Source organism: Zingiber officinale, chromosome 6A, assembly GCF_018446385.1.
Source record: "Zingiber officinale cultivar Zhangliang chromosome 6A, Zo_v1.1, whole genome shotgun sequence".
Taxonomy (NCBI): domain Eukaryota; kingdom Viridiplantae; phylum Streptophyta; class Magnoliopsida; order Zingiberales; family Zingiberaceae; genus Zingiber; species Zingiber officinale.
The window spans coordinates 77,530,116-77,544,049 of record NC_055997.1 but is presented as its reverse complement, the minus strand read 5'-3'; the positions used below and the strand labels follow the sequence as shown (position 1 = coordinate 77,544,049).

Sequence of the window (13,934 nt, the reverse complement as noted above, 5' to 3'; positions counted from 1 at the left end):
AGATCCATGTCACCCTCGGCTTCAGGTTGTCCCCAACTCCGCGTTGGCCCTGATAGAATGATCGTCCCCGACTCGATGTTATTTCTACCGCTTCATGTTTTTCTCAACTCAACATAGGCCCCAACTCTGCGCTCCCAGCTTCAGGACCATCCCCGACTCTGTGCCACTTCCAGCCTTGGATCAGCTCTATATCTATATCATTGCTTGCAGAAGATATGAACAACGTAATCATTTTCTTCAAAGAACAAGAAAATTTTGATTGTTTAGTCTGAAAGAGGTGGGGCAATATAGCTATTTGTTTCAGAAAACATGAGTATCGCTGACGAAAATCTTAGAACACATGAAGAACATAAGGGAATACAATCACGCTATAAAAGATTGTTCGCTCCTATAGTATAGTATAGGTACACACATCAAAAAAAAAAATTCAAAACTATTGATCATCTTCTCTTGTATTCTCCCCTGTTATAATCTTACTTCGAACTAATATTCTAAAGATATGTGACAGAGTATATATATATATATAGCATGGGCGTTGCCTGTGGGCACTTCTCCCATGAGGAGGCACCTCCCAATGTGAGCGTGCCCACGGGCGATGTCCACCTGCATTACCTAGACTATCAATATATATACAACGTACATACTCGATCGATGCATACTCTTAGATGACTCTCATAGGTCCAAATATCTAGATGTCCTCACGGGCGTTTTGATTCTCAAAAGTGAATTGGGACACCTGAGAGAAGTTCTGGATGTCCGGACCTATAAAGATCATCCAGAAATATACATTGAACCGATATACATGCAAACAAATATATATATATATATTATGATTTGAGTAAATATTATTGTTTATATGCAAATTTGGATAGCTTAAAAATACTTATCGTTATTTATGAGTTTAAAGTTATAATTTAGGATAGTTTGAGGATGTGGTCATGTAGATGTAATCGTTAAACCAAGGTGCGCGATATTTGTTGCTTCACGTGCCACTCAACCGTCCTACCTGTCCCGATCTCCTTCTCACGTGATCGCCTGGTGAGATCACGTGTGCCCCTCTGGTGGGCTCCGCCCTTTCGATTCGTCCAAGGGCGCTCCGGTTTTCTTATGATGTCATTATGAGTCATATAAGAACCTCGCCGCCGTTGGCCAGCCCAACCAATGAACCAACCCCACTCATCTTTCGTACTCAATCGGGTTCATCGAAGTCAAGAAAAATAAGCCAGGCCGGGCCGGGCCGGGCCGGTTGGATTGGCTAGCCGTTTTGATTGGGCCGACAGCCGATTTGCCAACATAAGTATATCCCGGTTCGTTCGCCCTCCCCACCGCCTCGGATCCCTTACTTTCTCCCCTTCCCATGAGCCAGAGAGGAGCAGCAGTCATGGTGGATCAGGAAGCCGCGCCGCCCCACGGGATCCTGCTCGCGGTCGTCGTCGCCCTGGTGGTGGCCGCCCCCTTCTTCGTCGGCGGCGGAGGTGAGGCCATCACCGGCGCCATCTCCGACCTCCTCAGCCCCGCCGGCCTCCTACTCCTCCCCGTCCTCCTCATCCTCCTCATACGCTTCCTATCTTCCGACCGCGGCGCCATCCTCTCCGAGATCTTCTCCGCGGGCTCCCCCGACTCCGTCCACCGCGTCGGCGGATCCCCAGTCGGCATCGGCCTCTTGCTCCTCCTCATCCTCTGCCTCCTCTACTACCGCTTCTCCATCTTCGGCGGTGGCGGGGGCGACGACGAGTAAAGTGGCCGGCGCGTGATCGAAGTGGGAGTAGATTTGGGATTGTGATTTCGAAGGCTGTGGTTAGGTGGCATTGAGTGTTGACTTCCCTGTGGAATGCTAAGTTACGTTATTGCCCCCTGCGTATGTGTTAAATTAAATACATAGTGAATTATTATCTGCCTTTGTTTTTGCTCGCTGCAAAAAAAATTAAAAAATAAATTCACTGCCAAACAGTTTGACAAAGACTCCGAGGCAAAATGTAAAATTTCAGATTCTCGAGGACCGATGAATGCAAAAATAGGCACTGTACAATAATTGAAGTACTTACCCGATTAAAAGAGGTTCCTTGTGCGGACAACAGTCAAAAGGAAGTCTGAGGAGGAGAACAAAGGTTGTTAATTTCTTCGCCTTACTCCTGTTCTTCACTTTCGAATTCCAAGTTCTTTAGTTATGTCCTTGGTGAGGATGAATTGGATGTTGTTCTGCCATGGGAAAAGAGTTCGACTAACAGGAAGTTTCCTACGATCCTGTGAAAGACATACTGCAGCAGCCATTCAACAATAACTAGTATTTACAGCAGCGTCACGGGGTTTTGATACCGTACGCATTGTTCTGAAATGATTATGCATGTACATGCATGTAAACCTATCTAAAGAGTGCTTATAATGAATTTGATACCTTTTTCCAGTATTCCCCAACGTAACACAAGCTGAAAATGGCTCAAATTTTATTAAAATTCAGTGATTCGTATTATTGACCATTTCAACATTTTGGATAATTCGACTTGCGTGTTATCCAAGTTGGGAGAGTTGCAGCAACAAAAAGGAAGGGAGAGGAAGCAAGAGGAATAGGGAAACAAAGCGTACTTCTGCAGAATGGAAATGCAAGAGAGACAAATACATATATATATAAAAGCGTCTCTCATTACAGCTAAAGCTTCAAAGACAAGTGCTCGACTAGTCATATTTAGCATAGCAACATAAGGCAAGGAATCTAACAGTATCAAAATTTGTATTGTCAATTTTGTTAAGTCAGTCCACTGTTGGGCTTCAACAACCCAGTTTATTTCACTACCAATTTGATAAGGGTCAATAGGCCACTTTCCTACTAACTCAAACTTTGGTCAGGAGCAATTAGCTATACAGCAAACTATTTTTAAAAATGGCATACAATATTTTTATTTGCAACTTCATTCCACACAACCACAATTTTATATGTAAATGAAGAACAACCAGTAGATTGATGGGACAAAAATGATGATTCAATCTGGGTTTATCAACAGAAAGCCTTAGGTATCCACTGAAGATAAGGAGCTATCCACTGAAGATAAGGAGCTCATTCCTAGGAAGCACACAGCTACCTGAATGGAAGCTCCTCATCATTAGCAGGTCTTAAATTAGTACAAATCTGAAGAAATTTACCATAATTAAAAAGAAACATTAATGATCATACAGAAGAAGAAACATTAATGGCTATATAGAGTAGAAAATTTTACTGTCCAAATCAGAGGAAAAGCAAAAGAAGTAAAAACTTACTTTGAGAGATCAACTACAGAAAGGCACACGAGAATTTGTAAATTATTATGAATGTGAAGGTAGAGGCACAATCAAAGATGTACTGGATGATGACATTGGATGTTAAAGACCAACAAACTTTATGCACAAAGCCACAAAGTACCAAAGAGAGTTTAGCTGAAGGAATATTGCCTGGTTGTATCCAATCACTAGCAGTGTTCTACACAAGATCAATTATTTCAATGTTTGGCTTTCTATGCCATTCTATGTACGTTTATGTAGTAGAGATTATCTGATCTCAAAATTTACCTCCCTTCATATAACATGATGATGTGCTCTAAGGAGCATCTGAGATGAGCGTAATCATCTTTTGCTACAATGTAGTAGACATTATGGAGTAAGAAGACTAAAGGTAAAGAAAAGGGGTGGCGGATGATGACAGAGTCACAAATATGGTCAGTTCCTTCCCAAGGTTAAGAATCAGGGAGGAATAAATTGGTGTAGTGAGATGAGATATTTGCATATAGGTTGAGGTGTGAATGAGATGGATCAACTCTTAGCAGAAAGTACTGTCAATTTGGAGAGTGGAGGTGAAACTAGGAGGTTGGCTGTAGAGGCAAAGGAGGAAATGGTGGGGAGTTGATGCCTTGATGGTGGTGTCCTAACAAGAGTGACACTCGGCAAGGACAGCAGGTTGATGGTGATGGGTAGGAAAAAATATAGATGAAAAGAAGAGGTGAGAAGGCAAAGAAAGGGCAAGGAGAACATATGGAAACAATGAATAAACGAACAAATTGTTAGCCCCTCAGGTGTTTATGTTTGACTAAGTGAAATTTAAGTGATTTGTATTTATCAAGTTGTCTGAGCGTACAAACCATCTAGATTTGATACATCAAGATAGAATGATGGTCGTGGTTAATCGAGTGTAAAACTGTGGAGAACTTTGCACCTCGAAGGGGGACATTAGCATAGAAATTTGAATATGTTGCTGTAATTTAGGTAAGGTTTGTAATAACCTAAGGAGCTTTTTAGAGTCATGCTCCTTGAGCATCAAGCTGTGGGACTAGCAAAAGTATCACCCTAGCAATGAGCTTACATCGATTACATTTAGGATATATTGTTGCAGGTTGATGCAGTAGCACAAGAATACCAGTTCATTTTGAATGCAGCAAAGTACAGTGAGGCTTCTTGTATATTCAATGTGTTCTGCCATCTTCTTTGGTTTGGAAGAACTTGTCAAACTTTGCAGCAAAAGGTGAAACCCTCGCCCCCGGGGCCCCCACCGACCGGACTCACGGTCATTGTGAGGGAGGTAAATCGCAGCACCCGAGCTAACATGGGACGGACCGGGTGGGATACAGGGATAGGGGATTTATTCTCCCGTTGCCACTGAGTTTCGACCCAGCGGCCTCCTTGCAACAACTTCCGTCCCATGCCATCTCGGATAACCCACGGGGTCTGGAAGAACTTGTCAAACTTGATTGTTAATCTTGTGGTTATGGATATGTTAGTATTTCTTTCATTCTTATCAATGATACTAGAAGTCCTTTATCAATTCATCTAACCATTTGTTACTTTTTATGTTTCATTAAAATATACCAACATAAAGCTGAAGTTGGAAGCTTAATTCTTAAGAGTCTAATTTCTTATGCAACGAATGATGGAAAAAAAAAAAGAGTAGCACTATTAAATAACCAGAGCATCACACAAATATCAGATACAAAGAGTTTTTCTAGTTCATCCATCGTTTGTGAACATCAAAATGACAAAACTTTACTGTATATCTTAATTCATAAGGTCATGGGCGACATCTCAAGTAGTAACAGAAAGTATATCTAATTTGTTCTTTCTAAAAAAAGGTAATTATTTGAAGATTTTGGCAAAAAAAAAGTATGAGAGAAAAATGAGCCTACCTGTTTGACATGGTCCACTGTGGCAACTTGAGCAGTCCAAGGATCAAAATATTTGATTTTGTCAAGTTTCCATATGTGGTGACAAGCACCTAAAGCAATTTTCAAACATTTAAACACAAAAATACAGGTGTTCTAAATAAAAAAGTAAAGATAATTTATACCTTCCAAAAAATAATGCTTTTATTAATTAATAAACTATACTTCATCTACAGAAGAGAAACATCATATTTTAGAAGAATGATAGAATTGAACTTCACTAGGATTAAACCATGACAATTGAGTACCAAGATAAACAGAATTGAAGTTCACTAAGATTAAACCATGGCAGTTGAGTATCAAGATAATAATACATTAAAACCAACAGTATATAAAATTATTCGCATATAAAAACATAAATTGGTACATGAAACCAAGATCAATATTTGCCTGTATATTTAGTTTGATTTTGTAAGATTAAAATACGTACAAAAATTACATTGTAGAATCAGTTAATGATTGTTCTATGCACCTTAAAACAAGGGCGAGTTAAGAAAAAAAAGTTGGGTTTCTACTTTAGCTGGCAAGTATTCAATTTGGTAACAAGCATCTACAGGGACTAATGAGATGAACAATGTCATATCGCAGCTTTTGTGTATAGCAATCTACTTCTTGAATTTGCATTTTATAAAAACAATAAAAAATGAGTTATTCATTCTTTCATTCGTAATCATGAGTTATATTCCCCTAAAAAAATAGTAAGCATGAATATGGGTGAAAGTAGGAAAACTAAACAAAAAAAAAAAAGGTGACTTACAAGAATAACCTACTCTGTTTCCCTGACAAATCTACCCAAACATTGGATCATCCTATGATGTCATTGATAACCTCATACAGAACATTTATGCGAGTGTAGGATACAATGCCATCGGAAGTGAATATAAAGTAAACATGCATCTAGCATTAACAGCCATGCTCATATATATATATATATATATATATATATAATTATGGTATTAAATTATAGCAAAAAACGATTAAGGAGATGAGAGGAGTTTTGCTCAAATATATATCCTTATTATAATAAATTGGGCATCCTCTAATCAGTTAGGCACTATGTGGAGATAAAAAATAATAATATCTAAAAAAAATGTTGAACTAGGTAACATCGAATCTGGGATGACCGGTCCGATCCTATAGAAATTTTCCACTGGTCATCAAGATAAATCAAAAAAATACTTATGACGGACAGTCTAGAAAACTAACATCCTACGTGCCCAAGGAAACAAAAAAAGATGGTATCAATTGTAGAATCGAAAGTGCTAGAGGGAGGTGAATAGCGCTCGTGGCTTTCACGTTCGTTTAAAACATGATCGAGTAAAACGCAGCAGAATATAAGGAGATGAAAAATAAAGCAATGTTAACAAGCCAAGATTTACTTGGTTTAGAGTCTCGGTGACTCCTACTCTAAGGCCCGCATGTGAAAGTGCTTTCATTGGACAATCACTAATCAACCAAAGAATGCAAGTATAATTTCAAATGATTACAAGTAATTTGAATAATAAAAAATACCGATAACTTTGGAAAAAGAAATTTTCAGTATAGTTGTTGTCGGAGCAGCTTTTGGTGGTCATAGAGACTTTTTCAGAGCAGCGTGCATCAGCGAAAGTTGTTTGAATTGATGTCTTTGAGCTATTGGTTGAAGCCTCTTTTTATAGCCCCATCCAGGCGCCAGGATCCCCTCTCAAGCGCTTGGACTGTTCTGACATGGCGAGCTATGGTCGAAACTTCATCCTCAAAGTTTATCCACGTCCAGTAGCCCCATCTAGGCACCTGGATCTCCTCCCAAGCGCTTGAACTGTTCTGATATGGCGAGCTCTAGTCGAAACTTCATCCTTGAAGTTTATCCACATCCGGGCGCCCGGACCCCCTCTGGGTACTTGGACCGTTGATGTGGGTCGGCCCGTCGTTGCGCTCTAGCTTAATGTGTTGATGAGATTTTGGTCGTTTTAGCACCTAGAGCAACTCCGGCCGCCCGAACCGCCCGGGTGCCTGGCAAGGCACCCGCCTGGGATTGTTGCTTCGTTGAAGTCTTCCCTTGCACTTGGAGCAACTCCGGGCACACAGACTCAGAGCACCCGGACTTCGAGCGCCTAGACCACCTTTTTTCAGTACTTATCTTTTTGCAAAAAATATGGCAAGACACTAGGTCTTCTTGGGTATTAGAGCAACAACCACTTCTAGACAAAATCTTTTAAGGAAATTGGATATTTAATTTCTTTCTAAAAATCCTAGGTCTAATTAGTCAAGTGTCGATCAAGGCTAAGTCCTTATCTACGTTAATCTAAGCATGAATAAGGAAAATAGTAAATCAAACATCAAACAGGTCTATTTAATAAAAAAAATAGTCTTTTTATTGACTCCCCTAGATCATAGCCTCGATAAGGACTATAAAGGTAATGGATTTGATCTTTGGAGATCTAATATTGATTGCATCCAACTTGATTAATTAGGTTATGTAAGTACTCCGTGATAATTTTGATGTAATCAATCAAGTCAGAGTTAGGTCTTGTTGTCTTTTAATGCATTGAGTCTATGGTATATAAGAACTTAGGAGCACAGAAAGTCGAGCGAAAGTTGCAGCTAGCGAGAAGGATGACACGGGAGAGAGTTGACGGGTTCAGTGCATCTGAGGGACGAGGCGCTGCGAAAGAGTATGCTAGCGGATGAGAAGAAAGCGCACAACGCTTCTGAGGAACGAGAAGCTGGAGCAGAAAATTGCTCGAGAAGGCCGGAAAATGAGTTTGGGTGAGCCCTATTCCAGATGACCGAAATCATCTAAACAAGCAAAGCCAGAGCGGAAGACCTGGCTGAATAGTCAACCAGAAGTTGACTGTAGTCTAGGCGCCCAGACCCCCTAGGCAGCCAGGGCGCTCCGGCTCGTGCCCTGGTTTAGCTCAGTCCGAGTGCCCAGACTTGGTCCTGGTGCACGGACCAAAAACTTTATTGAGTCGCCAGCTGTTGCGATATGTTGCGACGTGGATAAAGTTTTATCCATGCCTAGGCGTCCAGATCAAGGCTATAAATACAATCCTGATCCCAGTAGCTAAACACAACATTTGCAACCAATCTTTTTTCAGTTTAGCTTTGTGATCTAGTACTTTAACTGCTGTAAGAGGCTTCTCCACTAGAAGGAGATTTTAGTGAGCTTTCAAACGTCTTGGATTAGCAATCTCCTGATTGCAAACCAAATAAAACATTTGCATCTTCCTTCTCCTTTTTAATTAGTTGTTTAGTGTTGGGACCGAAAAGTAGCTATAGGGAGGGGGGGTGAATAGCTCGTCGCGTGCTAGGTGCTCGTCGTTGCTTGTTTCTTCAAAGATGCGCAGCGGAAATACAAGAAACAAACCACACAACGCTAACAAGGTTGGTTTACTTGGTATCCACCTCACAAGAGGTGACTAGTCCAAGGATCCACACCTACTCACGCTCCCTCCACTAATAAAACTCTCCTTTTCGGTGACTACCGAAGGCGGAGAAGCCCTACAAGTTCACACTACAAGAAGAAGAGGAAAGGATACAAAATACAAGCACAAAGCTTACAATGAGTACAAGAAAACCCTAACCCTAGCTTTCTTCCTCTTGCAATAGATCCGCCTCTTGACTTGGGAGAACCTCCAAGAACTTCAAGAATTGGCGTGGAGAGCTCTGTGGAGTCGCTGGTGAAGATCTGAGCTTTGTCGTGGAAGCGATGCCGAAGGAAATGAACGCCTGCGGCTTAAATCGACGCTAACGGTCGAATCCCGATCGATTAGAATGCTCCCAATCGATCGGGGAAGCTTTGGATCGATCCACGAATCGATCTAGAGCGCCTCTGTGCTCTGGGAAAACGCCTGGATCGATCCACAGATCGATCCAGCGTTTATCGCGCAAACCAGCAGCGTCCCAATTGATCGGCTGATCGATTGGGACCTCTGAATCGATCCACTGATCGATCCAGAGGCTCTCTGTTCGCTGGGAAAGGCCTGGATCGATCCACTGATCGATCCAGCTCTTGGTTTTTGCCCAAAACCAAGTCCAAAACCCCCTAAACTAACATCTAGTCAACTATGACTTGTTGGTACATAAGACCTAGCATCCGGTCACCCTTGACCAGCTAGGACTCTCTCACTAAGTGTCCGGTCAATCCCTTTGACTCACTTGGACTTTTCTCCTCTTGCCAAGTATCCGGTCAATCCCTTTGACCTACTTGGACTTTTCTTCCTCGTGCCAAGTATCCGGTCAATCCTTTTGACCTACTTGGACTTTCACCAGATGTCTGGTCAACCTTGACCCATCTGGATTTCCCCGTGCCTGGCTTCACTCACCAGGACTTCCAATCTGTCTAGCTTCACTCACTAGGACTTCTCTTCTGCCTGGCTTCACTCACCAGGTCTTTCACCACTCACTAGGACTTCTCTTCTGCCTGGCTTCACTCACCAGGTCTTTCACCTAACTTCACTCACTAGGATTTTCACCACTGCCTAGCTTCACTCACTAGGTCTTTCCTTCTGCCTAACATCCCAGTTAGGACTTCCCAGTCAAGTATCCGGTCATCCTTGACCTACTTGACTCTTCTTCAATCAACCTTGTATTGTCAAACATCGAAACTCAAACCAAGACTCAAGCTTGGTCAACCAGGTCAACCTTGACCTGAGGGATGTTGCACCAACAATCTCCCCCTTTTTGATGTTTGACAATACCAACACTATCACTTACAATACCACATGTAAGTTAGGCTAACTCATAGCCTAAACCTTCTTCATGCCACTAGGTAATGAATACATAAGTTAAGCCCTTCATTCTCCCCCTAAGAGGGCAAACTCCCTCTAGGTAATGAAAGTCTAACTTACTCCCTTTCATTCTCCCCCTATTGGCACACATCAAACCATGCCCCATTTTTGGGCACACATCAACAAATTCACTTGTTGAAAACTCTTCCCATGAAGAGTTGCTCATCGTTGTTCACAACTTCACTCGTTGTGATCAACACGATAATGAAGGTCTCATACCCTTCATTATCCTTAACCCTACATTCTCCCCCAATGTAGGCAAATGCCCATCCTTGAGCATTATCCACTTGAAACCACTTGAACAATGAGGATATCCACTCCCCATTAAAGTTCAAATGCTCAACCTTGAGCATGTTCTTAACGGAAGGTTAACCACCTTCCAAGGTTCATGAAAAATAATTTTCATATCTTTAAAGAGTCTCTCCCCCTAAAGACATGGTGGTAACTTCTGTCATTGCACCAACAATGACTTGGAATCCCTAAAACTTTAGGAAACCTAATTTTAGAAGTTTTGAGGTTCAAATATTCAAAATTTGAAACAAACCTCAACCTAAACTTCAACTTAGCCTTCCTTAACCAATCCATCTTTGTTTTCCACATGAAAACACCCTTTTTATGTATACAAATGTATTTTCAGGGGTTAGGAATGGTTACCTAGACTAAAATAGGTTCAAGGATGCTGAAATCAGACCTTCCCAGCCAAAATCAGCATCTTCGATCGATTGGAGTTGGGTTCCAATCGATTGAACCCTGCTGAATCGATCCACTGATCGATTCAGTCTTCTTGGATCGATCGGTGGATCGATCCAGAGGCTTCTGTTCGCGAGAATGCTCACAATCGATCGCCCGATCGATTGAGGCACTCCAATCGATCCACTGATCGATTGAAGCTCTGAAAAGGCTGAAATTCCATTTCAGCCAATTTCAGAAACCCCTAGAAAATTCTACAAAATTCCAAAAATCGTAAAAATTTGTGTAGACATTATTTAGGGTATAATTTATCATGGAAAAATAGTTTTCTATGAAAATACATCATATTTTCAAAGATTGACACAAACTTGAGAACTTGCAAAAACTTTAGTGTTTTCTTCAAGTTTGTGTCTAATTATTCAACGGTGATTACTATCAAAAGATAGCCTTCACCAAGGTTTTCCAAAATTATTTTAAAACCATTTTCAAAACCAATATCCCACCATATTCCTTGGGCTTAATGCACATTACTTGTACATTAGCTTTCCCAATGATGGGAAAACACATAACTATGTGTTTTAATGAACTTAAAACTCAAAAGAAAGTACCAATTCAACATCTTGAGTTTTGTTCATCATCGTTACATCTCACTTGTATCTAATGTGCACTAAAACACATACAAGTCATCTTATAGGTCTTTGTGAGATGTAAACTTTGGTTTTGTCCTAATCTAGGGATCATGCATATCTATCTAGGCATTTTGAGTGATGAACATCCACCAAGGATGTTACTTGTTGATGATCAATTGTTGGTACCACTTGTTGGTAACCAAATGTTGATGAATGCCTTTTATCCTTAATTTTAGGGAAATAAAGCGATGCATGATGATTTTATGGCATACATCAAAAAGAAATAGCTTTCAAAAGAAAGATTCATGTAGCTACATGATGTATGTATGACATGACATGGTATTTTTATATTTTTCATAATAAATCATGAACGCAAAATACAAAACTAAATATGATGTCATGGCATATAATGGGCAAACAATCATGGCAAGATTTAGCATTAATAAGATACCTAGATTACCTATCTAAGTATCCTTAACCACTTAGCTAACTCAAAATATACCACTTGTTTTAACTTAAAACGTTAAACCTAGATTGCCCTAAATGCTTCAAAGAAATGCCAAAACCTAAATTGACATTTCTATTTCTCTTGATTTGTTTATGCCACTTAAAAATTAAGCATATCCTCAAATGTTGGCATATTCCATTTTTCCTCAAGAGTAATCACATAAATCAAGGCCCGGATTGCCTTAAATTTCTAAGAGAATACCAAAATCCCAACTTGTCATTTCTCTAGGTTTTCCCAATTTATGCCATTTTAAGATAAAATCAATTTTCCCACCATTAGGCACATTTTACTCTTTCAAGGAGTAAATAATAATTCCATTTCATTTTCAAAGGTTAACAAAAACCTTGAAAATGCTCATTGAGTGTCAATTTCCTCAAAGTTGGGTTAACTACCCTTCTAATTGGAGTTGACACTCTCTAACCCATCTATGGGGTAGAGAAGATGCTCCTAGGAACCCAACACCTATTGGTGCTCCTTGGATGCTCTAGGTACTCACTAGGGATAACTTCCCTAGATACCTTCCTAGTGACCTTGTTGGGCTTCTTAGAAGCCTTGGTCACATTTTCTAGGTCAACTCTAAGGATAGCCTCCCTTGTGACCTTGTTAGTGACTTTCTTAGACTTCTTAGAAGTCTTAGTCACTTTGGTTGCAAAGATACTTCTAAGGATATCTTCCCTTGTATCCTTGACTTGACCTCTAGACTTAGGGTTTGTTCCATGACTATATGGAACCCTATGATAACTAGGCACATCCTTTTTTTGCTTTGGATTTGTATCTCAAACCTCTATGGCCATTTGATGACTTTTGTACCCCTAAACCTAGGTTATGCTCATTTTGCCCTAATAGGATATTTTCCAATCTTTTTAGGGTCTTTTCTAATTTATCAAGTCTTGACCTCAAGACTTGATTTTCCCTTACTAAGTCCTTAGTATTTGATTTTTCATTTGATCCATGAGCATTTTTATTTCTAGGCTTATAGTTATTGACCTTAGTGTTCTTGCTCAAATGTCTATCTACCTTCCTAACCTTAGGTTGAGTAGTCTTGGCATGTAGGGCCACATGCTTTTCCTTAATGCCCTCATGCTTTCTATTCTTATGGTAAATTGCATTAAAATGATAAAAATTAGAACTATCATGCTTTTTACCATAACGTAAAGGGGTAGGCTCAATAAATGTTACCTTCTTCTTTACCTTGGAGGCTCCCCCTTGACTAGTGCCTCCTTGAGCCTTGACCATCTTCTTCCTCTTGGGGCATTGACTTCGGTAATGCCCTTTTTGTTGACACAAGAAGCACACAATGTGCTCCTTGCTCTTCTTTATCCCGGGGGTGGTCTCCTTGGGCTTCTCCTTGCCCTTTTGTGTCACTTGACCCTTCTTCTTGGCCAAGTTGGGACATTTGCTCTTGTAGTGCCCACTTTCCCTACACTCAAAACATATTATATGATTTTTATTTTTAATTGAAACATTTATACCTTCTTGTGTAGGGATGACACTTGCTCCTCCATTTGATATTTCTTGAATTTTGGAGGTGGCACCTAGGGGTGGGCATAATTCGGTTCAAACCGGAAAAACCGACCGAACCGAAACTTTTCGGTTTTTTTTTCAGTTTTTTTTTCGGTTTTTTCGAGGTTTCGGCCGGTTTCGGTTTAAGTTTTTAAAAATTCGGTTATTCGGTTCGGTTTCCGGTTTTGACTCCCAAAAAACCAAAAAAACCGAACCGACCGTATTATACTTAAAACACTATTTTTATGGATATTGGATCATACAAGTGGATTAGTTTCTAATCATTTATAATATAATAGCATAATCAAATTATATATTTATATTTACTTATTGTTACCGGATAACAAAATTTTAGTATTACTTTAAATTCATAATTATTTTAATAAATTGATAGTTTTTCTTGGTCTCTAAACTAATATTTGTAGTAGCACAAAATCAATTTAATTCATTGTATAAACCGTATATAACCGACCGTATAAACCGGACAGTATTATAATAAAAACCGAACCGAACCGTAATAAAATGGTTTGGTTTTGGATCAAAAATCTTTAAAACCGAAACCGAAAAAATAAAACCGTAGTAAGGTAAAACCGGACCAAACCGGCCGATGCCCACCCCTAGTGGCACCATCTTCTTCTTCTTCACTTGACCC

General features: G+C 40.1%; 1 protein-coding gene across 1 annotated transcript; it reads left to right on the top strand.

Moving 5' to 3' along the window:
• The first annotated feature begins 1,330 nt into the window (after nucleotides 1-1,330).
• On the top strand, nucleotides 1,331-1,894 carry LOC121994094. The gene has a single exon (XM_042548258.1). The coding sequence runs from the start codon at nucleotides 1,358-1,360 to the stop codon at nucleotides 1,736-1,738; it is 381 nt and encodes a 126-aa protein (XP_042404192.1). The 5' UTR covers nucleotides 1,331-1,357; the 3' UTR covers nucleotides 1,739-1,894.
• Nucleotides 1,895-13,934: the final 12,040 nt, after the last annotated feature.